We start from the raw sequence: 16,656 nt of genomic DNA on the forward strand, positions 1-16,656 counted from the left end.
CCATCTATTGTCCTGAGTTGGAGACAAATAGTATGCTGGGAATTTTGTGATTGTTCCGCTCCACTGGCTGTGTGATCCATCACGTACCAAGGGTCCTTAGTGAAGGGCTGAACCATATCAGCCCAAACAACAAACTTCCTCAAACCCAAGGTGCCGCACCACGTCCCTCAACAGCCTGGTTAAAAAACTGCTCTCATACTGTATTTAGAGTACCTATTATTTAACTGAACTGTATTGTCTGTAATTAACCTAGCTACACACTGGGCAGGCAGCTCAGCCCGTTGAAAGGCTCCAGGCTATATCCCTCATTGCCAAGTTAACTCAACTCCATGTTTTCACAATGGAACCGAGCGACGTCCGGCGTGGCCAGACGTGAGCTGCCCACAATTACAGAGAACAATGTTCTGAGCAAATGCAGGCTATTCTTTGGATGCTGAAATCAACACGTTTCGATTAAAACACCCTTCTGTCTGACATCGGAGAGGGCCAGGCCGCGCCACGCTGGTTGCCGCTCAACTACACCGTAAAACAGACACAGAGTTAAGTTGGCCACGACCTACGGTAGTCTCCCGTCCCACCCAGAGCTAGGTCAGAGCGGTGCCAGTGGTCTGGTCGGAGCAGTAGCGCCAGTGGAGTTTGTGGCCCAGCAGCTCTTTCTGGGGATTCCTCCTCCCCGGCTTGGTTTCAGTAGTATCCAGTGGTGCGTCACGTTCGTTCCCAGCCGGCTGCCCCGGGCTGCCCTTGAAGCGGTGCCAGTGACAGCACAGATATATGCTCAGATCAGTACCCACATCAGGCACATCCTGCCCTGGGCTTCTCAGGGGCACCGCCGGGAGACCAGCCGGTGAATGGGCGATGAGGTCTGGTCCTGGACCCGTAACGGCAGAGTTATGCGGAAACCCAGTGGGGATTTATGATGGGTCCATGACGGGTCTGTGTGTCGGGAGTGCCAGCCTGACACGGCCTCGGTGTGGCCACAGGCCGACAGACTGGCACGGGCGGAGGGTTAAAAGACGGTAGGACAGAGAGTAATAGCGAGGAAGAGGATAGGAGAGGTTGGGCGAAAAAGCGTGACACTGACGAAGAAGAAAGGTTGGTCGAGGAACACATACTGACATATTGGGAGAAGGAGGCTGGCAGAAAATGAGTGATACTGAGGAACTGGAGGGTGAAAAAAGAGGGGTCGTTTAGGGAATAGGGCGCCATTTGGCCCCAGTAACAAAGCAGGCAGTCAGACAAATAATACGTAGAAATGTCACAATAGCAGCCAAAACATTTCACTGTAAAACATTTTATTTCAAGAGACTGCAGATTCTGTACAGGAGAGCATCTGTACATAAGTTATAAACATCAGCAGTTTGCTGGTACAAAATTATAAAAGAACATATACATTATCTACACGTGCCATGTGTTCCACACACCACTGTCTATGTAGTGACCACATACACAGCGTCCCAGTGGTATTTCGCGTGCAGTTGTTAACAGGGCACAGACTCGTCCGTGGAGTGTAAGTGGTCGTTTGTACAACACGGGATCAGGGGTAGGATTGGATGTAAGCTCATGACAAAACAGATTAGAGAGCAGGCTGGCGTACAGTCATACGGGAGTTGGTGGTATTTAAAACTGTGGGGATCACCCGTTGAAGAACGCTCCTCTAGTTATTGCAGTGTACACAGGATTACCCAGCCACATCTGGGCCATAATTACACAGGGACAGAACCAAAAGCAAATATCCCAATTCTTACTCATCCTCATCTTCCAACTCATTTCCACTAATTCAAGTTCTGAAAAATGGGGCAGTAGAACGTATGGACGAGCACATGTTATGGATATTAAAATGTTCTGTCCATGGGGAATTTACTAGGCATGTGTGTGATGATGCCCGTCTCTAATTCACACTTCATAAACTATCTACAATAATCAGGGCTCTTTGCTTGATCATGTAACATGAGCGTGTTTGTAACCTTTACTTAAAGCTTCTTTTGAAGTAAACATCACCCTTTTCTACTTGTCAGATGGTCCACCGCCACCAGACAGTCACCTCGGGGTGTACTTCTCACATCCAGAAAAGGCTTAAAAGGGAAGGTTAAACTCTGGGTCATGTGACACGACCAACCAATACACCAGGCCCCTAACAGTGATGCATAATTCATGGTGTTCCTGTACATCTGGCCAATCAAATCCCAGCCTTGTCCTGCTTGGACCTTCACTGACATAAGTGTAGATGTGAAACCCTGGCAGATAAGATGGACAAAAAGGCTTCTTAACCACCGTTATTACGCATGACGTTGCGCGGTGACCCGCCATAAGACGTCATGCCTGGACACGCAGTGCCCCAATCTTTTTTGCTCAGGACTCAATCACTTCAGAAATCAATCACTTCAGACGCCGCAATGATTATTGTACTGCGGGCCCCATTAAAAGAAAACAACTGAATACATGTTATTACACTCACATGAACAACCACACAGAAATACACCAAGTACAACATCAACAACACTCAAGTCATATGCACCATATACATACTCTCAAACAGAAAGATCTGGGGGTTCCCAACCTTTTTCCACCAAGGCCCCCTATTTTACACTCCCCATGTTCATTCCATGTGTTGTGTTGTATTGTTTTTTGTTGGGGTGTTGGGGAGCAGGGGGTGCTTCAACAGAATTGTCAGCTGGGTTGCTAGCAACGGTTAACCAACAGAAACTTTCAGATGTGTTGGTCAAATGTACTGTGTTTGCATTAAAGGGGAATTTTGCCGAATTCTTTGCATTGTAATATCAGCATAAAAATGTCAACATATTTGAAGTAAATGTTATTTATTTACCTCAAATTACGTAAGGTCTAGGGCTCCCTAGGAAGCTCAGGCATACACCCCCCCTGGTTGGGAATCCCTGATCTAAATTATGTTGCTATGACAGCAGTGTAGAGGCATCAGGGGTTACACACATTTAGGTCCCTGAACTAGAGCCAATAGATTCTAATGTATTTAATGATACAGTACATCGGGAGAACTTGACCGTAAATTATATTTGCTGAATATAGATTGTTTTAAAGGGTACAATTATTAAATTAATCTCAATATTTATCTTTTAATCAAACAGAGGAGTTTCCAATCCATTTCTTTATAAAGATAAATGCAACTGCAATATGAAGTAACCATATAAAAACATTTTCCATACAAAATCCACTGTCACCCTACCACACTAGCTGCTGTACAGTTGCTTATTGAATACTCAGCACACTAGTGTCCTCTGGTGGTCTGACTGGGTACTGAAGGTTAATGGGGCCAATTACATAAATAATATATGGAAGAAAAGAACAAACAGCAATTTCTTTACCTAGAAAACACTGTCAGATCGCTCCATTAGCTCACACAATAAGGACAGTATTATTTTCCAAAAATGAAGCAAATGTGAACATTTTGGGGGAGGCTTGGGATTTAAAAATGATTTTAGTACAGCTTAGACCATTGTGCAAAAATAACAGTTCTGAAATTAAAACCCATATTTTCTCAGCATTAATAACAACCAAAAAAGTAAGAAATCCATAATAAATAAAGCTAACCAGTGAGAGAACAAAGTCCTTTGGCATTAAAATAAACCCTTTGTTTCCATCCAGCCCGGTGCGGTATTCACCCACAGTCTACCAGGGTGCAGCCAAGGACCTTGTTTGATTGGCCCATGGTAATTTACTGACCAATGAAAGTGAGTAAGCGATGGGATATTGACAGCTTTTAAAAGTTAATTAAAATGCAAGCCAAAAACCACCGGCAGCTGCAAACCTTAAATACCAGGAGGGAATTAATGATTTTCAAATGGCACCCTATTTCATAAAGTACCCATGGGGAAAAGTAGTTCACTTTTGTAGTGAATAGGGTGCCATGGAGATGATAACTCAGTGTGTCTGGTATGTTAAGGCCGTGGGGCCCCACTAAGCACATTTCACATTTTAATCATCAAACAAATTGTCTTTCAAAGAGAAGCTGCACCCTTTCTCTCTTACTCAAAACATTACTAGGAAAAGTATAGCAGCCCTTTTACAACCTGTCCGCATCCTGAATAGAACCCTATTGGAACCCCACTGTAGTGCACTACATTGGACTGGTGCTTACAGGGCTATAGTTATTAGTGCTCTATGTAGGGAATAGGGTGCCATTTGGGTAGCTGCCCACAGGCATCACTGGGGGGTGAATGAGTTATCCGCTAGATTTACATCCATTATGGGTCTACGGGTCACCCACCAGGGACCAGAACCATCATAAAACAACACTGCGAAAAAAAGGCAGATAGTTGTAAGTGCAATATGCAAAGTCAAACTTAGTTAAACAAACCACATAAAACATACACAGTGGATTGGCAAGTCCTAACAGGCAGGCAAAGAGCCATATAAAATGGCCATCTCAGCAAAAACAGTATCCGTCTGACTCAGAGGACACCTCCCAAATAGCATCCCATACACTATATAGTGGACTACCTCTGACCAGAGCCCCAATTGAGCCTGTATCGATGTAGTGCCCTATATAAAGAATGTGGCGCCATTTAGGAAGCAACCTGAGTATCTGACCTTCCCCGGGCATTGCGCTATAAAGAAAGATTTATAGGGTCCAGACAACATTGTTGCCACAACAGCCAAGTAGCGGCAGGATTCCAACCTCTCAACCTTGAAGGGATACATCAAGATTTTGGCAACAATCTTGTTCTACAGAATCAGATATATATATTTTTTCTCTCTGTCCTGTTGAAAGGAAGGTAGAGGTAGTTTCACAGGCCAATGCTAACTAGCGTAAACCCAATTACTGAAAGTCTAGAGTAGCCCATCTGCTAGCAATGATAATTAGCAATCGTGCTAGTGCTAGTTAGCAACTCCTTTCAAACTGCAGCAGATGTATAATAATATTCACAATTTCATCTGACTGTAAAAGTTTATAAAAATTATCATTGCCAAAACCCTGAAATACCCCTTTACTAATACATTTAAACCATAACTACAGATACCTACTCAAGCTCTTTCTCAAGCAGAAATGAATCTACTCCCAGTCAAATTCTTCCCTATTACTTTGGTCAATACATAAGTTTACCTCTATAACACCCTGTAAAAACCAAGTAGCAAAAGATATCTCATCTCTGACCCAGTCAGGGTTGTGGGCCAGAGTCGCTATTGCATCAGCATGTTGGACAACCTGGACTGGTCTAACTTGCATGGGAAAAATATCTAACAGGGATAATGGTTATCTACCTTCCCTATCCGGACACCTCTTCAGTAAGGGAGGATCACCAACATTTAGAAAGTGCAAAGCTTAGAAGACTGGTTCACAATTGTTTAACTCATTCTGTCTTTTTTATGTAAGTGGCATGTAACAGGGGTCCAGACACGTTCTTAGAGTTGTAACTTTTTTGGTTTCTAGAAACTATCTGCGCCCCCAACAGAGTTTCTCACTGCTCGTACCACAGTATGGAGAGCATTGGGGGAAATAAGCATATAGTACATTGTACATTGTATATACAATGTGAACAGGGAACAAAGGCTCCAAACACCCCAAAACATACATATATACATACAGGTATATTTTGGGGGTTTTGGAGCCTTTGTTCCCTGTTCACATTGTTCTATAGCCTGCAGAACCAGAAATGCTGCAGAACCAGCAATAAGAAAGTCTGTTGCAGGTGTGGTAAGTTTCTAAAAACCAAATGAAACAAAACAACCTTCTACAACATTCCATGAACATGAAAAAATATTTGGTAAAAATCATTCATAATTTTCTCTCTTCCGCTTGAAGAAAACAACACATGGAGTGTGCATTAAACCAAAAACAATGCTGATGTAGTTGAAAGATTACAAGAAGGAATGGTTATTGGGATTTCCACGGTCAGTGGTTGGTTTGTTCATTAATACTGAAAGCTAGTTCAGTCAACCACCTTTCTGGTACCTCAATATGAAGACAGGGTCTTCAGAGGTCCATCTTATCTTCTGGCAATGGTCCTCGGTGTACCACGGCTCTTAAAGAACCATGAACTATGAACTTTACAATTAAGTACATTTTTGTTTTCCATACTTTTCCCAAGTGCAACAGAAAACTTTCTAGAGTCTGTTGGGACAAAACCATCTCCCTCTACAGCACAGGTCCCTGCAGCCACTGGCAGAACAGACCGAAAAATAAATGGGTCTCATTCCAAGATGTGGCCTCACTGACTTGATGGAGGCTGAGCACAGTGCCACCTGGTGGGGAGCCTCATGGAGTACAGTTGGACACAGAGGAGAGACGCCTGCATGGAGAAATCACTTGTCATAGCAGAGGGAATTCTGGGAAAGGGCCAGCTGTGGCAGGCAAAGGACACAGGTGAGCACTCTTCTGCATCTCAACGTTTCTGGAACATGTTCCATCATCATCATCTTCACCCTAATTACTGTATATCTTTCTCCTTCAAATACTACTCAACCGTGGCAGCAGTTCACCTAGCGGTTCTGTTCATTACTGCATCTGTAACTGGCCGGATGGGAATGTCGCTCTCACGCTGTAGGACCGTCCTTTTTCCCGTTCCTCTCATGTCTGTCGTGTGTCGGTAGTCCATTTGTGTGAAGGGGTCATCTGTTCAGAGAGTGGCTAGTATGCGTGAGAAGGAGATGATGACGGAGAGTGTGGTCTGACCCACTCCGAACACCAGGGCCTGCAGGGGGGCCATGTCCTTCCCCGCCACTCTGTAGACCCCCGCCACCGCCGCACCTGGAGACACACACACACACACAGATACACACAGACAGTCACACACACATTATTGTTGTGAAATGCATTGAGAACCCATGATAAAAATGACATGGAATCCCCCAGCAATGAGGTGTGTTCATCTAAGTGTATTTATATTTGTTTGTTTACAAATTAAACAAACTAATTTAGAATTTGGAAAGAGGTTTTAAAAGAACCCCTTTTATTCCCCTCATCTCGTAGGACATGAAGGCAAATATGAATACACACAATGGGCTTCCTGACATAGACCGGACAGCCGAACCTTATCAAACAGCCCCAGATTGTTGAACGCGTTAACGTACCAATGAAGGCCCACAGAGACAATTATGAACAAACGACTTCTCTTTCTTCTAGTTGTCATCCTCAAAGCTTTCGGCTTGAATCTAAAGTCATCTATGTGGAATCTTCTGGACAGTTTTAGAAGCAGTAAAATATGACCCTTTTAAAGCTGGATGTATAAATATGTGGCTCCACATGTACAGAGGGAAGGTGATTGAGTATCTACTCGTCTACAGCGTTACTTCCTGGCTGCGAGCCAAATCGCCCCCTGTAGTCTGTAATCTCTCTCTGTCTTCCTTCACATTAGTCACACCTCCCATACAATGCAACATTATTACTATCACCATGGAAACCATGTGTTTGGAAGTTCCCTGAAGTACAATTGTCTGAGTAAAAAAATATTATTCACAAAAGAGAAAAAACAAGGCAAGAGATTTTCCCATAATCTGGCTCAAAGTTGTTGACGTCTGTCTTTTACCAGTCGACCGCTGAGTAACCTCACCTTCCAGCCCCCTGGGAAGAGTGCTGCTCGCCGATGCCAAAACACAGCGTTAGCTTTAGCCATTTTACCATACACATGGGGCAACGCACAGCAGCCAATAGACTGCACTCTCTCTCAGTGAGCTTCCACATCAATAATAAAGTGGTCTAGCTATTTATGGCCTGGCTTGGCTCTGTATGATTGAGTGTGATTCATTCAGCCATGTCCTCCTGTTCTGTCATTCAGCCGTGAGCTCCTAGTCTACGCTTATCGTCACATGGTCCACGATTCCCTACATAGCTCACTCCTACTGACCAGAGCCACGGACTATTTCCCACACAGTGTAGAGATCCAGTACTACGTAGCAAAGATAATTGATACAGTACTATGTGCACCTGAAATAGATCCACTGTGATAGAACTAGTACTATGTACCACTGGAAAAGATCCTCTGTGATAGAGCCAAAACTATGTGCCACACTAATAGATCTGTGATAGATCCCCTGATACATCCAGTAATACAGTGGATATAATGTCTACACACCCCTGTTAAAATGCCAGGTTCTTGTGATGTAAAAGAAGAAGAGAAAGATAAATCATGTCAAAACTTTTTCCACCTTTAATGTGACCTATAACATGAACAATTCAATTGAAAAACAAACTGAAATCTTTGAGGGGGAAAAATACAAAAACTCACAATAACCTGGTTGCATAAGTGTGCACACCCTTAAACTAATACTTTGTTGAAGAAACTTTTAATTTTATTACAGCACTCTTTTTGGGTAGGAGTCTATTAGCATTCGCACATCTTGCACATCACTCTTCTGTGCAAAAGCGCTCCAAATCTCTCAGATTGGGAGGACATCTCCTGTGCACAGCCCTCTTCAGATCACCCCACAGATGTTCAATTGGATTCAGGTCTGGGCTCTGGCTTGTCCATTCCAAAACGTTAATCTTCTTCTTGTGAAGCCATGCTTTTGTGGATTTGGATGTGTGCTTTGGGTCATTGTCGTGGTGAAAGGTGAACTTCTTCCTCTTCTTCAGCTTTCTAACGAACGCCTAAAGGTTTTGTGCCAAAATTGCCTGGTATTTGGAACTGGTCATAATTCCCTCCACCCTGACTGAGGCCCTGGTTCTAGCTGAAGAATAACTGCCCCAAAGCATGATGATGCCACCACCATGCTTCACTGTGGGTATGGTGTTCTTTGGGTGATGTGCAGTGTTGTTTTTGCGCCAAACATACCTTTTAGTTCTACCTAGGTTTCATCAGACCATAACACATTTTCCCACATGCTTTTGGGGGACTTGATGATTGTTTTTGCAAACTTCAGCCGGGCTTGGATGTTTTTCTTTGTAAGAAAAGGCATCCGTCCTGCCACCCTACCCCATAGCCTATTCATATGAAGAATACGGGAGATTGTTGTCACATGTAGCACACAATTCCTGCACTTCCTTTAATGTTGCTGTTGTGCCATATTTTCTCCAATTAATGATGACTGTCTTCCCTGTGTTCCATGGTATATCTAATGCTTTTAAAATTATTTTGTACCCTTCTCCTGACTGATATCTTTCAACAATGAGATCCCTCTGATGCTTTGGAAGCTCTCTGCGGACCATGGATTTTGCTCTGAGATGCAACTAAGAAAATGTCAGGAAAATCCTACTAGAACAGCTGAACTTTGTGATTAATCAGAGTCACTTTAAATGATGGCAGGTGTGTAATGACTTCTATTTAACATGAGTTTGAATGTGATTGGTTAATTCTGAACACAGCCACATCCCCAGTTATAAAAGGGTGTGCACACTAATACAACCAGGTTATTGTAAGGTTTTTATTTTTCATTTTCCCCCCTTGAAGATTTCAGTTTGTTTTTCAATTGAATTGTTCACATTATAGGTCACATTAAAAGTGGAAAAAGGTCTGACATGATTTATCTTTGTCTCATTCTTTTACATCACAAAAACCTGGCATTTTAACAGGGTTGTGTAAATTTTTTATATCCACTGTATGTGGCACCCTAACAGATCCACTGTGATAGATCCAATACTATGTAGCATTGTAATTGATCCACTGTGACAGATCCAGTACTATGTAGCATTGTAATAGATCCACTGTGACAGATCCACAGTGATAGATTCAGTACTACGTGCCACTGTGATGAAATCAGGGATGAATATCATGGACATGTTATAGAGCTGATAGAGACATGAAAATATCTATACAATCAGATCATTAGACAGACACTAGGGCTGCACCTACAACTATTTTGATTATTGATTAATAGGATAAACAAACACCGAAACAAATGCAGGTGTTATATTATTTATATGTTAAATGTGTGTTTTTCCTCATCTTGACAACTTCACATAGCAGTAATAAAACAAACAGAAATGTTTTCAATGCATTCACTATAGTATAGCAACGGGTTCTCACGAAGCTGTTATACTCATTAGTTTAAATAAATAATGAATAATAAAGCACACAGACAACATCCCTATAATTAAACAAATGGAGTTTGACTAGGGAAGCATTTTGCTTGTAGTTTCTATGACACGCATGGCATGATCCATCAGCTGGAAGTTGGGGGATGCTTAGCATGCTAGCCACTCCTCAAGTACACGCAACCCATCGATTTAACACTGATACTGCAAACGTTAAGTTAATTTGTTGCCCACTATTTTTATTATCAACGTGATTGATTTTAGTTGTCGCAGCCCTACAATACGCAGACAGACACAGATAGACAGGCACACAGACAGACACCGAACAGGTGATGACTCACTGGTGATGACCCCTCCAGCCAGGGAGGCCAGGAAGCCCACACTGACCAGAACCAGGGTGATAACACGGCCCCTCCTGTGACGCTGCAGCATAACCAACATGAGCAGGCCCACCGCCCCATGGACGAAGAGGGAGGAGAAGAGGCACCACAGGAACACCCAGTACCACATCTCTGAGACAGGGAGAGAGAGAGCATGGAGTACAGAGTCAATGGCTGGACACAGTTCTGTAACTTACACCAATGTGGAAACAAACATGTCTTATTTAGGTGGTTGGAATCAAAGTATGAAGCAACAACCTTGGTTGGGTGGTAGGAAACAAGAGTCTGAACCGACAACCTTAATGAGTTGTCAATCACAACACTATAGACGATGGGTTAGACACAGCTCAACAAAAAAAAGTGTTGAAAGACAACTCTGAATGGAAAATATACAGATCAGTTAAAGAAAACATATTCCTCTGATCTTTCAACCCTAGCAACGTGTGAGAGCGCATGGCATCCCCATACTTTAAAAAAAACAAACAGAGAACTTCCTACCAAGGAAACCTGTTTGGGTTGAACACATCATGAACCGGGTATGGAAGACTTGGGTATGGACGGGAGCAGCAGCACCACACATTAAAGCAAACTATTGTGCCAAGGTCCATCAAAAAGGACTCCAAGGGTTGCTACAGTCTAACTACGTTTCCCCAAATGGCACCCCGTTCCCTATGTAGCGCACTACTTTTCACCAGGTCAAATATGTTTCTAGTCAAAGGTAGTGTGCTTTAAGGAATGCAATCTGGGAAACAGGCTGTAGTCGGCCATTTTAAGGTATTAAAGTAAAGGCTTTAAAGCACTTAAATACATCATGATATAACATTCTGAAATGAAATAGAAACAAAGTGGATTCAACAAATTTTTGGTTGACACAACTCATACTAATCTACATTACCCAAACGAAAACCCTAACTATTATAAACCTTGGACACACAGAATTAGCAACAAGCGATTAAAATGGTACGCATATGGTACATTCTGTACAGAAATTCCATAACAATTATCCAATTACACAAAGAGCTCTACCAGACATATGGGGCATTTCAACACCGTGATTAAATGACCTATGTTCCATCACCTATCTGGTGTTCCCAGTACAAGACAAAGACAGCCTGGCCATTGAAGTCATTTAGCCTCTCATCCACCCTCTTATCTAGGGCAACAAAGTAGTGCACCAATTTTCGTGCTGGCTCCCCATGGGAATCGAACCCACAACTCTGGCATTGCAAGCGCAACCCTCTCACCAGATGAGGTACACATGGACAGAATGTAAGAACATGAAGAGACTATTACGAATCTGCAGAGGATTAGACCCTAACCCATGATGTCCCAGAGACATCCCCTGAGGTCCCTACAGAGACCAATTCTCATTCTCTCCCTCCCGTCATCCTTCGTTTCCTGGACCTCTTTTTCTGCTCCACGTGCTCCAGGAGACAGACTCAGCATAGAGCCCTGACCTGAAGGCCAAAACACTATCAGCTCCACTGACAGCCTGGCAGGGTGGAAAATGGGGTGGTGGTGTGGAGAGAATGACCGGGGGCCAAAAGAAGCATTGGAGAGTGTTGATGTTGATATTCATGATACACATTATCACATAATTGGAACACATCCACCATTGACCCGAATGTCCAGAACGTCTGCAAGACAAAATCTGACCCATAACTGCCATCGTGGAGATGTAACATCCCCCCAATCAGAATAAGGCCAGTGTGGAGCTAAGGGTCTGTAAAGGCTATCCACGTAACCTGGTTCCACAGTCCACTGAGCGCCCACCTCTTAAAGTATCGATCCAGCAGTCAGCTGTCACGCCAGGCACAGAGGCGGACATTGCAGGGGAGGGGGTGACACAGGGCCCTTTGTCAGCTGAGCTCACGGTGGCTGTGACGAGCCACAATACAGCTCCTATCTACGCTCATCTCCCATCTGGCAGTGGCGTGATATATCAGGGGAAGACAGGGATGGGACGAGGTACTGTAAAGAGAGAGAGAGTGAGGGAGAGGGGGGGAGGGGATTATGCCATTCAAATTGAATTGATATGGATAGATTGAAAGGACCAGACGGGCCTTTAGGTGATACTGTAAAGACAGACAGAAAGAAAAACAAAGAGAGACAACTGGAGAGAGAGACCAATGGAAATAGGTAGAGAGGCAGAGGCAGACAGAGGCAGAGACAGTAGTGTGGAGAGAGAAATAGAGACAGACAGACGGATGGACAGGAGCTGTGGTCAAGGCCAGGCTGGGGCCAGAGAGGCACGCCAACGTCAGCCAACTTCATAAGGATTCCACACACAACCCGGTGTGCTGCCAGCCCAGCATCTGCCGCTCCGACCCTGAGCCTGGCAGAACGGGACGCTCCACGGGGAGAAACAGGGGCACACGGGGACATGTCCCCAGAACACACACCTCTGGTCTGTCACGCGGCACGCCACTGGAACATAAATCCCTCAGGGGAAACACTGTGCACTGAACCACTGTGTACAATAACGCCAGGAGTGTGTGTGTGTGTGTGTGTTCGTACAAGCGCCTGTGAGGTGTTGAGAGTGGACCAGCTCATCCGCTGTATGCTGTGTCATCTTCAGCCATGCAACCTCAACCAGACATCTCTGCCCGTCCACCTCCATCAGGACCAGTGTTATAAATGTGTTTTATGCCACTAATCCCCTAGCGCCAGCTGGGGGTCCCCCCCGTCAGCAGCTTTCCTGACACAGGGTGGGGCCCGGATGGCCTCCAACACTCATGCAAACAAAGCCTGAATGGTGAAGGCATTATGTGGCCCTTCCACTGATATGGGCTCAGACTTTTGGACGGTGTAGCCTCGATTACAAAGGACCCGCTGCCAGGAATTATTTGCATCCTGATGTCACCATATTTCCCATATTGTGCACTACTTTTGACCACAGCCCTATAGTCCCTCATCAAAAGTAGTGCACTGTATAGGGAATAGGGTGCCATTTGGGATTAAATTATCTGCTTTGCCTTGATTGGCCAGAGGGTTCAAGAGCCCACGTGGCACAGAGGTAGAAGAGAGGTGGAACACGGGCACCCATAACCCTGAGATCAGTGTTTTGAACCGGAGGAGAGAATGGGAATAAAATAATGAAAAATTACGGTTCACAGGGACACAGAACCCAGAGATAAAGGAGAACCAGGAAAACGTGTGGAGGGAGAGGGCCGCAGGGAACTGTGCCCTCAAACGCTGGGTCTAAGGGGGAAATGGAAAGGCCTATCTTCCAAGGTATTGGGGGGTATGACTCCTGAGGTAATGTCATGGTCACTGCTACAACCTGGTCACATATGAAAGACTGCCCCATGACAGAGAAAAGCCGAAGAACAGTACTGCAAAAAACATGTCAACTTTGTCATCACATGTAATAAGGTGCTAATAACATAAACACACGTGAAACATTTGGAAAAAACATGCTAATAACATGGGACAGAAGTGGGAAAAACCATGAGACACTGGCAAATAAATGTATATATTATAAAACTGCTTACTGGTAAATGCCAAATTAAGCATTTATCCGGACAGTATTACAGTATACATTTTCATAGTGGTCCCCCATGGGAATCAAACGCGCAACCTTGGCATTGCAAGAGCCATGTTCTGCCAACTCAGCCACAGGACCCTACCATCAAACCAAAAATAAAACTGTCCGAAGACAAAGTGCAATTTCTAGGCTGGGTTATTTCATCACACTGTAGATTCTGAACAGAAGCGGAACGGAAGCATTTTTTTTTTTTATTGAGAATTGACAAGGAAATGAAAGCACTGGTAGAATACGCAGACAGGAAACACCATTTTACAACACGGTGCCTCTAAAGTCTAGGTAGAAGAACAAGCCAGTTTACGTCGTTTGTTGAAGTATTATGCCTCAGGAGTAGAAGGACAGGCCATTTAGTTGTCTGTCCACTTCTCTTCACTTAACTAACTGCCTCGTTTTCCATATCACTGATCAACCATGGAGCGGATATGGTGTGCGGCCACTGCTGACCACATCTGGACGTCACAACTTGGTTCCCTTCTGCTTTACTTGTTGACAGCGCTGCAACTTTCCATTTGCAACACTTGTGTACAGGTCCCTTCTCTGTCCAGTCAGCAGGATGGAGCATCCATGGCTGTGTCCAAAAATCATCATATCCCCTTCGAAGGTTTGATTCTTATCAAGTTACGTGTATTGTGAAGGGAATAGGAAGCAATTTGGGCTGCAGGTTGTATCTCTTCTTTTTTAATGTTTCTCAGCACAGGATGTCTGCTCTCTCTCGTTATTTGTCCACGCCAGCTATGATGCCCATATAAGTCCAGCTTTCTTTGGCAGGAAAAACAAATTCCATGACATTCTTGGGTTATTGTCCTTATGCTGCATTTAAAAAAAATACCACAAGCACAATCACCAATACACAGTACAGTAACAGTGCGCTCATATTATATCCCATAAATGACAAAAGACACAGACCGACAGACAGATCCATGGATGGAACCTGGGCCTAATCGTAATGACCTCTTAAACACTCTTCTATAATCCTGTCACTCAAGTTGTCTCCTAGGAGACTGGTTGTCTCCTTAATATCAACACTGTTTTCATCCCAACACTCACAGTAACGTGGAAGCTACCCAGTGCCGCGCACCATGCAGAATGCTAGGCATGATACAGGGGCTGGGGCCTTGATCATGCACAACAGTATGAAGGCGTGGATGGATATGCCATCTGGGGTGTTTTATAGAAACAGCCCAGTCAGCCTATTCAGGAGTTGGAGAGGACGACACTAATTACCCATGATTACCAGACCGCAAGACAAAGGAAGGGGGCTGTGTGTGTCTGCATCAGAGACGATAACCGCTCATTTCACAGTGCTAAGTGCATTCACCCAGCACTAAGACTAATTAACCAGTACAATAGATTGGTATTCGTTCGATGACTCCAAGCACGGCAGAGTGATGAAACCAACGCCTTGACGGATTAATGCGTCTTCAAAGTGAGGTACGGGTAGACTGGGTATAGAGATCGACAGATAACACACTTTTAGGGCAGTTCCCGAGTCCCGGTACAGGCTATTGCTTATGTCGTGCCGAGGATATACTCCCCTTTAAAAATGGACGCGCACAGCTGCCCATGTCGCCCCTTTCATCAAACAGCCCAGAAGGCTAGTAAATAACGGCATATCTGTGTGTAGCCTACAACACAGGCAATTGGTTGTACCGAGCCAACACAGAGGTTGAAACGCTGCCAGGTACACAACATGGGTTGTACACTGCAGCCTAGTAATAATCTGACTTAACCTAGCCTACCTGTGAAATGTTGCAGCGTCGTGCCTTGCACCCAGAGGCTCAGCACTTGCTGCACCGATAGATTGATAGAATAATCCCTGTTCGTGTTCATATTTCTGCCGCCGGCACTGCCACCGCCCGGGTTCGCACCACTCTTTGTCAAATGGCTGTAAGTGGCTTTTGACGAAGACATCGAGGAGACCGGGGTGGCATGAGCTCGGAGGCTTGATCCCCCGGCGCGCACCCCTCTACCGGTGCCTCTGTTTCGGCTTGACGTTGTTCGTCTCCTCGCGGGGAAGGAAAGGGCGAACCGCTCGTTTGCTCGTGCTCATTCTCGGTCGGAGCCGCGGCTGTTTGGAGGCCATGATGAGGATGGCAGCGCGAGAGAGCGCAGCGACACACGGAGGAGTCGTCCTACATCGGCCGGTTTCTCTGCGTAACCCTTAAAGGGGCAGTGACCGGTTAAAGGGGAGTCTACAGCAGCCTACGACGCGTTAGATTTTGTAGCTGCATATGAATGGCAGTAAAGAAAAGATGAGTAGGTCTTAGTACAGGAGCGTATAAGCCTACGCCGAAAACGTGGTATTCACTTGGCACATGCGGTTGTTTTGAGAGCTGAAATTGTGAAAATATGTCGGGGAACAGTTTAATATGACATGTGCAAAGCGTTTGCTTTGCAATCTAAATACTGTTTTGTTGCAATGTACAACAAAAAGAAGCGTTTCGGTATCGCAGGGCGTTGTCCGTGACGTCTCGTCGATGCAGGTACTGTCCATAGTGCTGATTCGCTATCTCGGCGTCAATCTTAAAACGCCTGACAACAATGGAGTAATCATAATCTGATGTTGTAATATAAATACAATATAAGATATGCAACGAATCATATTCTATATTAGGCTTACTGTGATCAGACCGTCGGTAAATATTATGGTCGTCGTTCTGGAAGGCATTAGGCCTATCAGCAAACATTCCAGACAATGAAAGTGAATGAGAAGGCATATAAGATACTTTTTATTTGTTGGATTCCAACTTTGACATTTCGTTTGATGATTAAGAACTTAGCAGATC

General features: G+C 44.5%; 1 protein-coding gene across 1 annotated transcript; it reads right to left on the reverse strand.

The window, feature by feature from the left end:
- Nucleotides 1-1,275: 1,275 nt before the first annotated feature.
- tmem170b (transmembrane protein 170B) lies at nucleotides 1,276-16,209 on the reverse strand. Its single transcript, XM_010873531.4, has 3 exons — nucleotides 15,610-16,209; nucleotides 10,285-10,455; nucleotides 1,276-6,721 (listed from the first exon to the last, which is right to left on the reverse strand). The coding sequence occupies exons 1-3, from the start codon at nucleotides 15,779-15,781 to the stop codon at nucleotides 6,591-6,593; spliced, it is 474 nt and encodes a 157-aa protein (XP_010871833.2). The 5' UTR covers nucleotides 15,782-16,209; the 3' UTR covers nucleotides 1,276-6,590.
- Nucleotides 16,210-16,656: the final 447 nt, after the last annotated feature.

This window comes from Esox lucius, chromosome 10 (genome assembly GCF_011004845.1).
Source record: "Esox lucius isolate fEsoLuc1 chromosome 10, fEsoLuc1.pri, whole genome shotgun sequence".
Classification (NCBI taxonomy): domain Eukaryota; kingdom Metazoa; phylum Chordata; class Actinopteri; order Esociformes; family Esocidae; genus Esox; species Esox lucius.